Source organism: Schistocerca serialis, chromosome 2 (genome assembly GCF_023864345.2).
Source record: "Schistocerca serialis cubense isolate TAMUIC-IGC-003099 chromosome 2, iqSchSeri2.2, whole genome shotgun sequence".
Taxonomy (NCBI): Eukaryota; Metazoa; Arthropoda; class Insecta; order Orthoptera; family Acrididae; genus Schistocerca; species Schistocerca serialis.
In genome coordinates, this window is record NC_064639.1 from 446,518,254 (window position 1) to 446,532,312 (window position 14,059).

Below are 14,059 nucleotides of genomic sequence, written 5' to 3' on the forward strand. Positions count from 1 at the left end.
AAAATGATGCTTTGTTTGGAGAGTCGTTATTCTCACTCAGACACTCATCAATTTCCACAAACGAACTACATTCGTTGCGGCGATTGCTAACATTTGTAGTACCAAAAAGTCACCATAATATGCACAAAAATATGTAGTTATGACCGCAAATTTACAAAAATATGCACAATGACTTAAAAATTATGACCTAACAGTATGGAAGTGATGCAAAATTTCTGCTAAAAGTAAATCATTGTCACTCTTTGATAATGAATTGTTTAGTTACGAATAAAATGGTCATGAGAAGGAAACTAAACCTTGGAATTTGATATTGTAGAACGCTTTTATTAACATTAACATAATCAATGTGCGATGTTTTTTTATATCTTTAATTTTACTTCATTTTATGACCTCTGAGTTGCAAAATACAATCAGTAACTTGCACAAATTTTCAAAGAAGAATTACTTCCTGTTATCAACCAACAAAGCCATGTACTCCGAAAAACCCATTTCTCCTTCACCTGAAATAAGAGGATCGTATTAAAAATAAGCAATATCGTTTGAATCCAAATCGAAGCGATTAAGAGAGAGCTTTTCACTCAGCGACAATCATTGGCCTGGAACATAGAGTACGGTACACTTCGCTTTATTCTAAAAGCTTCTTCAGTTTCTTTGACACACTTTTTCTCATATTACCAGAAATTTTCTAATTTATTCAACAATTTTTATACTTATTGTGTCCACTTCACTAGGTGATTGCTTCTGATTGCCCCAAAGCAATTATGGTAGTAGGAATAAAATCTAAATTTTGATTAATTCTCGAGCTAGCTGAATCGAAGGGACTTCACTGCTGTCGACTGAATCAATTCTGCTTTTCACAACGTTGAAGTTCTGGCAGTAATAGTTACAGACATATATACAACAGTCCACTCAAGATAGATGGTGGTAAGGAAAGGTCTGAAGCTAACAATTTAAGTGTTGCAACCCGTGAAGAGGCTTTCGAAAATACCTTTTGACGTACCAACTAAGTTTGTCAATAAATCTTCCCATAGATTCTGTGATTTGTCATATTCTTTTAGTTTCAGCTTGTGTGCTTTGTTGCATTGTTTTTGTCGTAGCTTCGACTGGCGTAGTCCTTCCTTATGTAGAAGAATGAAATAGAGATTTGTCTGTGAATCTTTCTAAGAATTCTTGTAATGTTCGATGGTCGAATTTGCTTCTGGAGTGTCAGTACAAAGAAAACCTGCACAAAGTTTGCCGCACAATAGTGAATAAGATTGACGTAATTCCCCTAGGAATATTTATTGCAGTGTTTTTCCGGTTTTAATCTGTACTTCAGTTGAGACACTTACTTTTGTAATTTTACTTGAGTACTTTGCTTCCTTTTCGGTATTTTTTTTCTGAACTGTTGTGCAGTTACTTGAACTTCAAAAGGATTGAATAACACAACGATACACTTGGCTGCAGTCCGGAGTCCAGAATGGCTAAAGCACGAAGTAACAATAGGCTATACAAACCAATTATTGCGCAAGAATGAAGGCCGTATTATGGATTCACGCGAAATGGTCGACGAAGGTAGAAATTTGCCATTTTCCAGAATAGAAAATGAGATGTGCAGTTTTCAGAAATGTAACAGAAAAGAAAGAAATTGATTGGCAAAAGTTCTTTAGTTCTTGAAAGAATGAAAATAAAACGAATACGACCATTTACTTACTACAATTTGCTCTATGAGACAGAAACTGCCGTACATGAGATTATTACTTAACAATTTACAGCAATTTCTTTACTTTTTTCCATAACAAGCATATGTATGTATTTAAAGAACATTTCAGTCTAACCGAAAAATGTATGCCATGTCGAAAAAGTCCTAACCCTAATCACCAGATTTCCAAACTCGCAAGTTTTGTAAGCTGTTTGGATACGACTATTAACGTTCCATGGGAAGGCCATGCACTATTCGCTGTACACTGGTGTGGTGAACGCTGGAAAGTTACGTCTGTGTCAGCTTCTCTTGTCTTTGGCCCTGCAAATGACGTTTTCCATTCTTGCTGCCTGCCTGCAGGAAATTACAGCACCAATGGTATATCGACGGTCTTGATGGTGAATTCTACCCAATCCACATTGGAAGTTCTTTTGAACTCTTGTATTCGATTAAGCCTTTTGTCAGAACACTAAGCGAACATGGTGCTTCTACTTTACGTAACTAGCGGAGTAAATTTTTTTATTTTTCATTAGCGATAGCCTGCTATTTTCTGGAAGAGACATGTTTCTACTCTTCGCAGTGTTGGCCTACTCTCACCAGAGGTGACACTTGTTTAAGCTCCAAAAATTAACCCAAGGCAGTTGAATATAAATGCACGTAAACATTTCTTATCTATTAGAAAGATATCTTAGTGCACACTTCCTGGATCTTACTCGGGTGAAATAAGATATATGATTTCGAAAGCCCTGTGTCCCCTTTAATGTACACGAACCATTCGATGTATGAGATTCAGTAAAATCCTCGTGGTGTCGCGTCTTTGTCTTAGGAAAGCAGGTTTTTATGGTTATTCATATAACTACATATATGTTACTCACCGTGTATTCCAGTTCACGAATACAGTCTAAACGTACAAAGGAAAGTGCGTTACTTCTTACCCTTGCCACAAATATCAATATAGTTGAATAAAAACTTAATTAAATTATGTTTGATTGTTATCCTTTGCAATAATTACACACTAAATACTACACAGGATTTTCAGCAATATCTATAAAGCTATAAATAATACACTGAATGAAAATAATTATTGCTAAGTAACAAACATCAGGAATTTCTCTGAAAGGAGCTCAGCAATGACACATGGCTGCAAAACGAGTTGTCTGAAGTTGCTGTACACTTGGACAAGAATATCGTAATTTGAGAGAACTTGAAATTCATTTTAGTAGTCCATTATCAGTAACAAATAAATTGCTTAGCCAGCATTACTGACTACACAAACTACTTTTTCAATTAAAGAGTTCATAACGATTTGCGTTGCGTTACAGATGAATTACCTCAATCTTTACAAGCAGTTCCAGTGCTGCGACCAAATCTCAAGGAAAAAGAGTCATACATACCTCATCGGATAGAGCAATTGTTTCATCACTCAGTAGCGAACCAAAATCTACAGTTGTCAGAAAATCTACAAGATCATTGGAACTTTTCCCTGTATATCCCAAAGTCTTTGCATAGCGTATTGCCCTGTCTGTGGCGTTTTTGGAAAAGGCCTAAGGGTTTAAGGCTGATCCACTCTTTGCTATAGCGTTCTTGAACAGACCTGATAAGTAAAAAAGTTACAGTTAGTGATAGTTATGGTGTTCACTATTTTGAGAGAAGATATCTTTCTATCACTAATATTATGTAAAATATATATTCACGCTTACACTCTCCAGGTTATCGACAACAGTACTGAAGATCATTATCAAATGTGTGATGCCTTAATTTATTAAACAAATCCAGCTCTCAATTTATTTTTGTCCAGCCCTAATCTGTTACAGCCAATAAAGTCTTCCTAAGTATGCTAAAATACATGTTCCACTAACACCTAATAATATGACTTCATATGATTGGGAAAAATATATTTTGCTATCGCCCACCAATTTGACGAAGCCACTATGATAGAAGCTACTATGATAAAGGAAAATCACTTCTTTCATTTGCAGTACATAAGTGGATGAACAGTTCTACTTTTGAAGGCTGACATGGCCCATACTGCACTTAAACTGGACAAAAGAGCCGTGGAGAACCGTAGTATTCTCAGCTGTAAGCCGAATTTTCATGATGAGTGACAAACTGAAGCTCATCAGGTGTGAACCCAATGAAAGGATGGATCCTGATCGCCTTGTGCGAACTGTGAAACATGCTCAATCGGTAATGGTATGGAAGCAACGACATATCAAGGTGCAGGAAGGTTGTACTTCGTTCAGGGAACAATGCAAAGTGATGCTCACTGATGTTCACTGATGTTTATAGGACATGATGCTTTCCCATGTGCCCAGTTGATTTTCCATCAGGACCTGGTTACATGCCACACATCAAGAAAGCTTACTGCTGTTACACATCGTCCAAATCTATTGTTTCAAATTCGTTGTGTCATGACTGAATTGGGCACCAGAGAATGTACGTGGCCGGTAAATTTGCCAACCGATGTCTTTGTGGCAACTAGTTGTGAAAAGGGTCCGGAAGAAACAACCAATAACAAAACAGAAACTGTTGGAGGTGAATGGGAATGTGTGGCATCATCGAATTGACGTCAGGAGCATTAGAAAATCGGTCGACTCTATGCCTGACAGAGTGTAGGCTATTGTAAGGGCCAAGGGGGTGCAACAAAATACTAAGATCATTTAAAGTATAACTAATTAATAATGCATTTGTGATGTACAATATTTTGCAGTATGAGCAAATGAAATAGTACCATAGAGCATGGCCCGAAATTAATTAATCTCATAAAAATGTAGAATTGACTTGGTTTTCCATCCATTATGTTTGACAAATAGCCAGCTATCTACGAGAGCACATAATGCTCGCCAAGGACTGCATTTAGTCACAAAAATACTATCGCTATATTTACCTCCTTTAGAACATTGTAGGGATATTCAGTACTGGTTATTCGTTGTATAAATGCTATCCCTTATGTAGTGGTTAGGCCACAAGCTCTTAAAGTTCAGACTATCTTCTTTTCCCATGTTTATGACGTAAAGCTCTACTTCTGAGTTGATGATCGTATCAAAGATTCATACTCCTCTTTAGTCACCTCTAGATATGGTACCTTCTCTAACTCAGTCCCATCTAACGAGACATGACCCCTTGTTATAACAAACGATAAAGGTCAGATACCTCTGGTAGATGTAATTGGATAAAAAGTGGACATGACCCCTATTACAACTCACCGATCCAATCAATCTTGTAGTCGCCATGAAATGATTGTCATTATTTCCAAGCCATGGCTCCTTTTCTTATTCTTTCTGTTAAGAACGCTTTCAAAATAGAGTATTGAAACATTTTGTTTAAATACCTTTGCTCGAAGAGGACAGGACGTGGTAATGAACAGACGCTCCTCCAGCACTCTGGCCGAAGATAGTGACTTTGTCTGGGTCACCACCAAACGCCGCTATGTTCCTCTGCACCCAGCGAAGGGCCTCTGTCTGGTCCTTAAGGCCCATGTTCCCAGGAACCACTCCATCACCGGTGCTTAAGAAACCTACAAGATATTTCTTACAGTTAACAACAAACTTAGAATAACACTAACTGGCTACAAGTTTTTATCGAACAAAACCATACCTTGCATTACTAGGTACACAATTCTGTTTATAGCATTATCATTTTAATAAGGTTATGCTATAAATACAATATCCTAATCTCCTGTCCGTGTGACAACAGACAGTATCTTACTCACTATACTGACAACATTCCCAAGAAGAATCCAGAGATCCTGCAGTGTAATGGTATTCCTCACACCAGTATCTGATGTTAAACAGAAACAGCTGAGGCTGATGTTATTCTGATTGTACCAAATTCAAATATCGAAGTTGTGACATGTTTTCTGCGTTTTGACCTTAACGTTTCATGTGAATTAAGTAAACATGGACTTATTTGTGGCGGGACCAAACGTGAGGTACTAAATGATTGCTAAAAATATTTATTTCTGTACGTTTAATCACCAAGGACCTAATAGAAATAAACTAACAGCTTTAAAGAAGCTTGCAGAATAAATATGTAACGTCTCTCCAGTGGACTTTCACATCAGGTAACCAGCTGAACTTTCGGCAAGAAATGAGCTAGGACTTACTCAGAATTATGACCATGCTGCACTAACCCATTATCTTTCTGTAAGCACCGACCTGTCTTCAGACGTTTAGAGACACTTGACATAATTCACAGGCATACAGTAAGTTAATACTTTTTCATACTTTTCAAGCACAATTCCCATCTTTGTCTGACTATTGTAACCGTGCTTTCTGTGTCTACTCTTTCGTTACCTTTCAAAGGAGTTCCTTTTGAGCAGATTCCCCTGTACGGTGTAAGGATGATCTCATTCTTGATTATTATGGACGGTGATATCCTGTTACCTTTAACTAGACTAGCTGGGCATTCCAAAATGGTAATGGAAAATTCGTTGCTGAAGCAGTCAGAACTTAAGTCTCGAGTGAACATACACTGATACACAAATATTAGAACACCCAGAAAAGGTGACCAAAGTGCGTCTACACGAATAGAGTTTTCAGAACAGCGTGCCAACGTTATGTGCTGGACTATTGCAGAGGTATGGCATACATCAAACAATTTTCGGCGCTCAGCTAGTACAGAGTTCTCAGATGAAACGTACATGAAAGTACAGTGGATCTAGATATGCTGTCATCGAGAGCTCTCTACCCTCCTCTCCCGGCTGTACTGGTGACATATTGTGTCATTGCGTCAGCTTCCGTTTTCCAGCAGCCACGAGTTACTCGGTCGCTAACAAGCACATGACAATGATCACTTTGGCGTCGAATGACGAAACGTAAATTTTTCGCACTAGTTGCTCTTTCGTCTGTCTTACCGTGATGGGCGCACAAGATGTAGGACGCCGTTGTAGTGACAGCAGGTTGGCGCTGTGTATTACTAACTAGCACAGCGGTAAAACGAAAGGCATGATGGTTTTCTGATGCCGCTGAATAGTGCACATAACCCAAGTAGTATGTATGAAGTTAATACCGTCAGACATTGGTTCTTCGAGGGCTCTTTATAGCTCTAGGTACTGCGTTCTCATGATAAATTTCCGTGTCCAATTTTATAAGCAGGATAACACCCAATTTCGACGAGTGTGCAAGCCTTCATTCAGGAACTGTAGATAACAGTGTATTCCTCGCCGACATCCTCGCGTTGCATGTGTTCTGTGTTGTCGGTCATGGTTCTCACACAGTTGTAGGTGGTGTTCTGATACACCGATGATATACTCTTCAGGTGTTATACTGTTGCTCCTTTAGCATATGCTCCCAGAAAAATTGTATGCAGGTGGGTGATAGGCACCTATGCTTCTGTCAGTGACACAAAGCAATTGGAATTTTCTGTGGGTGTGGAAGGTGAGGTACAGTTGAAGGGCAAATAAATTACTTGCCAGTTGTATATAAATTGAATTCTGTAGCTACTACTGTATGTGATATCGACTGGTTGTGAGAATGAGAAATAAGAACTCTAGCCTCAGAGGTGAGATGCAACATTACATTTTGTCAAGTTCCTCTTAAATGACATATTGATATCTTTGTATCGCGGAATTGTTGTAATGGGCACTTTTAAGAGGGTAGAAATAAGAATTATTGGAATGCCAAACAAAATGCGGTTATGGTCAGGATGCTACGTGGGGGACCGGCCCGCTCGTATCCCGCCCACCATGAGTCGGCTTGGTCACATACTCGCTCCACGTCTGACGTCTGGACTCTGGACATGCGAGCAGGACCGGTCTTACGAGGCTGATGCATCGTTTCGGCTCGCCTAGACTCGCTGCACTGCACAAATCCACTGCTTCTCTCTCACTTACTTCTTTTCTTTTTTACTCCCTCTGCATTTCTTTTTTAATTTAATTAATTTATTTTAAGTTTATGTAATGTTTTCAAGAACGCTTATATTCCACAGCTAAATTGATACAGCATATGGAAAATTATTTGATATTTCAGTACAAACCTGGAAAAAAATAAGACTCCAAATAGAAGTTTTATTCTGCGTGCTATTAATAGTGAACTACGGACGCATTCAATAAATACTTTCGCTCAAGTATAGGAGAGGATGGTCCTTACAAAGAATACATACGAAAAAATTGTATATTTACAGCTGTAACTTTATGTTTGTTTGCAGGAGAAGAATCTTCATATTTACTGTTGATCACCAATAGATCAGTAACTCGTTCTGGGTTTAACTGTCTGTGGCGATTTTTTAATAACATTTCAGCATTACTAAAGCACCGTTCGCTAGATGCGCTTGTTGCTAGGATACATAAAATACGTCTTGTGACAGGTGCCTTGCCTGGTAGATCCTTTTCACTTCTGCTCCACCCCCTCATAGCTGAGGTGCATTAATATACAGACATCTATTTCATCTGCTGCGGTTGGACTCGTTTTCTTCCAGTCATTGAAAGATCTCTCTTTCTGGCTGGCGGTGACACTGCAAGTGATGAAAGCTCTATTTAATGAACAAAAGAGAGTGACAGAGAGAGATTGAGAGAGATAGTGCGAGAGATAGACAGAGAGAGAGAGAGAGAGAGAGGGGGGGGGGGAAGTAATACAAAACTGATGTTGAAATCATGAAAGCCTGCCTGAATAAATGTCTGTTTTACATCGATGACATATTACATGAATTATAATACATCTGTTTCGCTGTAAGACACTATGCACTAACTATACAAAAACGATTACATTAATATCTGCATCTTGTACTTGAACAGCTTGCACTCATTTGTCGCTCACTGCTAGGAATTTCCTGTTTTTCATTCATATCAAACATACTGAGATCCCGGAAAGACAGATGAACGTAGCAATTTTACGTTTGGAAGTAATTACAACCATCAGACGAAGAAAAATTAGAGCTCGATTTTTAATTCTTGTACTTCATGATAAGAAACACACATCTGCCAATATACATCACTTACTCTAGTTAATTACAAGTCTATCCTCCCCTCGCGTCATAACGGTACAGTATCTATAGCTACAGTAATTAAAATGACCTCACAATCATTCTCTTTGACAATGCACGTTTGTTGATGTTTATGAAGCCAAAAAATAGCTAACGAGGTTGTAGATTCTCTTTTCCTTCTAATTCATCTGTGCTCTTTCTAAATAATTTCTGTTAAATCTACAGTTCTTCCTCCAAGTTCAAAGTCATATCCCTGTAATCTGTAAGAGTAATACATTTCCTTCAGTAAGGCAGCAACTTCAGTATACTGAGCAAGCAATCCAGCTTAGTGTACGAGCTGTTACAGCTGGGTTAGAAGACGATTTAAAAGATGAGCAGAGGCCACTTTCTTTCATATAATGAACAATGCATCATACAGTATTTGTTGTTAACCGATGTTCGCGGAATGGTTTAACAAGAAACTATCTTCATCGAAAGTGTAGCTAAGTGCTGTTATAGAAGGAGCAGCACAATGAATCCGTCTGTGATTTTCTAGGCTTTCGATTTATTGGCACCATGGTTGGAAATAAAACAAAATTATGCAACATTTCCGCCGAAATGTTCCCATTAGTCGTCCTCTCTTCTATATCCTTCTTTCTTCTTCTTCTTCTTTCGTTTCACCCTCTTTGGGGTACGCTGGATCAATCATTTCTTTGTGCGTTGTTCTTTTCTTAGGGCCCAGTATTTCTTCATTCTTTCTGATCTTCTTCTCCTCTCTTCTTCCGAAATGAAGGATTTGGACTTTTGTGTGGATTTGTCTTGGAACCTTATGTTTTCATCTTTAGTAATTAATTTAGCAGTTCGATCAATAAGTGAATTTTCTAAAATATTTAATTCCACTAGGTCTTTCTCAGTTTCTTTAAACCAGTTGGGCTTCGTTTTTCGGTTACGGAAGAAGTCAAAGATTTGTTTAATTAATCTGTTGGAATTCATTCTGAGAAGATGACCATAAAAATTTATTCTCCTTTTTCGCATAGAATCTGAAAGTTTTTCAATTTTCTTGTAGAGAGTTTCATTTTTAATGTATATAATCTTATTGTCTTGAAATTTTGGCCCAATGATTTTTCTTAAAATTTTTCTTTCCTTTATCTCAAGTTTCTCCATTTGGCCTTTGAAATTCATGTTAAGTGTTTCTGCTGCATACAGTGCTTCTGGCTTAATCACTGTCTTGTAATGTGTAATTTTGGACCCCCATGAAAGGGATTTTTTGTTGTATGTATTTTTTGTTAGTTGGAAGGCCAATTCAAGTTTATTTTTTCTGGATTCCATTGCTTTGCTTTCCCCAGCATTCCAAGTAATCCATTCTCCGAGATATTTGAATTCTTTTACTATTTCAATCTTCTGTTCTTGAACTTTGAGGTATTTACATGAGTGCTTGATGTTTGTCAGTATCTTAGTTTTTTCAGAGGAGATGTGAAGACCAATTTTAGCTGCTTGTTTCTTTAGTTCAAGGATTTGCTCCCGTGCTTCTTCCATTGTTTCAGCAAACAGGGCCATATCATCTGCAAAAGCAATGCAATTTACTTTAAGGTTCTTCTTTTTGCAACCCAGTCTTATACCACTCTTAATATTTGTGTTCCATTCTCTGACTACTTTCTCAAGAGCACAATTGAACAGCAACGGTGAGAGCCCATCGCCCTGTCGCACTCCCGTTTTTATTTCAAAGGGTTCCGATAGTTCGCCCATAAATTTAACTTTCGAAAATGTATTCGTAAGGGTCGCTTTTATAATATTAGTTGTTTTCTTATCAAAACCCATTTCTTCCAGGACTGATAACAGAGATTCTCTATCAATCGAGTCATATGCTTTTTTGAAATCAATGAAGGAGATTACGTATGTCTTTGCCCTTGATTTTTGGTAAGCCATGATGTTTTTGAGGTTTAGTATTTGTTCCGAACATGATCTACCCTTTCTAAAACCTCCCTGGTATTCCCTGATTTGCGGATCCAATTGCGGCTCTGCCCTGTTCAAAAGGACTTTAGAAAGAATCTTGTACGTTATATCCAGCAGTGATATTCCTCTGTAATTGTTGGGGTCTGTCTTCAAACCTTTCTTATGGATAGGGTGGATGAGAGCTGTTCTCCACTCCGCGGGGATCTCTTCTTCTTTCCAGATTTGATCGAAAACACATTTTAGGGATGTAACTGCATTTTTGTCAGCCTTTTTCCGTAGTTCGGCCACTATTTGATTTTCTCCGGACGCCTTGTTGTTTTTAAGTTCTGAGATGACCTTCTGTAGTTCTTCAATCGTCGGTGGTTCTGAATCCGGCTTCTCACGGTTGTTTGGAATGGATTCAAATTTTTCAAGGATGGGTTCACAATTCAAGAGTTTCTCAAAGTAGCCTGCTAGTATTTTGCAGTTTTCCGTGTTGTTGTGAGCGATGGTCCCATTTACATCTCGAAATTGGAGGGTGGGTGCTTTGTATCTTGATAACCTTTGTTTGAAAGTTCTGTAAAAGCTCCTTGTGTTGTTTTTAGCAAATTCTTCATCAATTTGGAGGAGAGTTTTGTTTTCATGTGTCTTCTTAATCCTTTTTATATCTTTATCTACCAGTTTTCTAACTGTAATGAAATTCAGTCTACTTTCTTCTGTTTTCTGTGATTTTCAGCTGTAGTAATGAGATTTTCCTTGATATCCCCCCAGCTTTGTGTCTGAATGGTTTCTGTTGCTTTTGTAAATTCATCTGATTTTAATATCTTTTCTGTGCTATACTTCCGACTCTTAATTTGTTTCATGCTGCGTTTCCTGTTTGGGATGACTTTGAACTTAATTTTAGAAAGGCAATGGTCTGAATCCAAGTTTGCACCCCTGAGTACCCTAACGTTCATGATTTCTTTGCTAGAAATCTTCTTAATTGCGACATGATCAAGTTGAAATTCCCCAAGGCTAGGATTTGGGGATACCCATGTTTTTTGTCATCGTGGTAGTTTTTTGAAAGCTGTGGATTTAAGAATTAAATTGTGTGCTTGGCAAAGTTCTATTAGTCTCACACCATTTCTGTTTGTTCTCTTGTGTGCAGGATAGTTTCCAACTATTTTCTTATATCTTTTTTCTTTACCAATCTGTGCATTAAAATCTCCAAGAAGAATGATGATGTTTTTATCTGGAATTTTCTGAATAATGTCATCTAGATGATTCCAAAAGGCCTCCACTTTTTCTTTGTTTTTCCTGTTATCCTCGTTTATAGGGGCATGTGCATTGATAATTGTGTAGATTTTGTATGTGCTTGTGAATGTAAGACTTGAGATTCTTTCTGATTGGGAATCAAAGCCAACTATTGAGTTCAATATTTGTTTGTTGATTATAAAGGCTGTACCAAGATGTGGTACATTTTTCATTACTCTCGGTCCCACTTTCCCTTTGTATATCCTAAAACCTTCGGAATCGAAGGTATCTGTATCCATGTATCGTGTCTCTTGAATGGCTGTTATGAGTATGTTGTGGTTCTTTAGCGTATCTGTTAGATGTTTTAGTTTTCCGGTTTTCAACAATGAGTTTGCATTGAAAGTTGCTAGGTACGTTGATTGCCTATATTGAAATTTGGATGAGATTCCAAGACACTCCGACTTGTCTTTGTGCAATGTTGCAGACTCCCCAGAATCCGAATGTCTGCTGACGTACTGGCGTACGGTGGATCGTCCACCTGGGGTAAAATAGTTTGCATCACACACTTCCATGATTGATGAAAGTTATTTTGGGTGTGGCCCAAAGGCCACAAAACGTACAACCAAGATTGTGAGTCCTGGAGGTAGTTCTTCCGCTCTCTCCGCCGTTGGGAATCTGAACTTCCTCTTCCGCCTTTGAGACCGTTGACCAGGTTTCACCTAGTAACCCTAGGCAGGGGCCCTTACAGGGTGCTACCATCCGGAGCCAGATGGACCCAGGTTTTTTTTAACGAGGTGTTACTCCTCCCCCTCCTCCTTCCTCATCACTTGCGAAATGAGGCCCCGGACTTGGGACCGGCAGTGGTGGAGTTTCATCATAATACACACATAAAAAAAAGTTTTGCATCACCCCGGTTCCCAGAACTCCTGAAGACTGACGTTGATTGTGGATACTCTATTACAGACACAGCCCCTTTGGTTGTTCAGAGGTATCACTAAACCCGCCCAAAGATGTAAACAACTATGCGTGAGCAGCGCATATTAGACGGAGGATGTCTGTCAGCCGATCACTTCCAGACATTCCACCAGGAACTAGGTACACGGCTCGTTCTGTCTGTAGTTCAACCATACCTAGACAGTCAATACCGCGGTTCTATCGCGTCCGCATTGTTACTTCGCGCCAGGAAGGGCACTCAACAAGGTAAATGTCGAGGCGCCACAGAGTGAACCAAATCTTTGTTGTTCGGACATGGAGGAGATACAGAGAGACAACTGTCGATGACATGCCTCGCTCAGGCCTTCCAAGGGCTACTACTGCAGTGGATGACCACTAACTACGGATTATGGCTCGGAGGAACAGCAACGCCAACATGTTGAATAATGCCTTTCGGCCAGCCACAAGACGACGTGTTACGACTCAAACTGTGCGCAAGAGGCTGCATGATGTGCAACTTCACTCCCGACGTCCATGGCGAGGTCCATCTTCGCAACCACGACACCATGTAGCGCGGTACAGATGGGGCCAACAACATACCACATGGACCGCTCAGGATTGGCATCACGTTCTCTTCACCGACAAGTGTCACTTGCGCCTTCAACAAGACAGTCGGTGGAGACGTGTTTGAAGGCCACCAGATCAGACTGAACGCCTTAGACACACTGTCCAGCGAGTGCAGCAACGTGGAGGTTCCCTGCTGTTTTCGGGTGGCGCTATGTGTGACAGACGTACGCCGCTAGTGGTCATGGAAGGCGTCGTAACGGCTGTACTGTACGTGAATGCCATCCTGCGACCGATAGTGCAACCATATCGGCAGAATATTGGCGAGGCATTCCTCTTAATGGACGACAATTCGCACCCCCATCTTGCACGTCTTGTGAATGACTTCTTTCAGGGTAACTACATCGATCGACTAGAGTGGTCACCATGTTCTCCAGACTTGAACCCTATCGAACATGCCTGCGATAGATTGAAACGGGCTGTTTATCGATGACGTGACCCACCAACCACTCTGAGGGTTCTACGCCGAATCGCCGTTGAGATGTTGGAGAATCTGGATCAACAGTGCCTTGATGTACTTGTGGATAGTATGCCACGACGAATACAGGTATGCATCAGTGCAAGAGGACGTGCTACTGGAGATAAGAGGTACCGGTGTGTATAGCAATCTGGACCACCACCTCTGAAGACCTCACTGTATGGTGGAACAATACGCAATGTGTGACCCCCCAGGGACTCAGCATTCATTTGCTGAGTACGGGCTTGGCGACCCCGGGGTCCTGAGCTGGGGACTGGTCTGCGCCGCCAGTCTCCTGT

At 39.7% G+C, this 14,059-nt stretch overlaps 1 protein-coding gene across 1 annotated transcript in view; it reads right to left on the bottom strand.

The window, feature by feature from the left end:
* Positions 1-441: 441 nt before the first annotated feature.
* LOC126456064 (venom carboxylesterase-6-like) overlaps positions 442-14,059 on the bottom strand; it is a 78,577-nt gene continuing 64,959 nt past the window's right edge. Inside the window, exons 5-6 of the mRNA XM_050091818.1 lie at positions 5,013-5,198; positions 442-500 (exon numbers count right to left, since the gene is read on the bottom strand). Coding sequence (XP_049947775.1) covers positions 442-500; positions 5,013-5,198 — 245 coding nt within the window. The remainder of the gene's footprint in view (positions 501-5,012; positions 5,199-14,059) is intronic.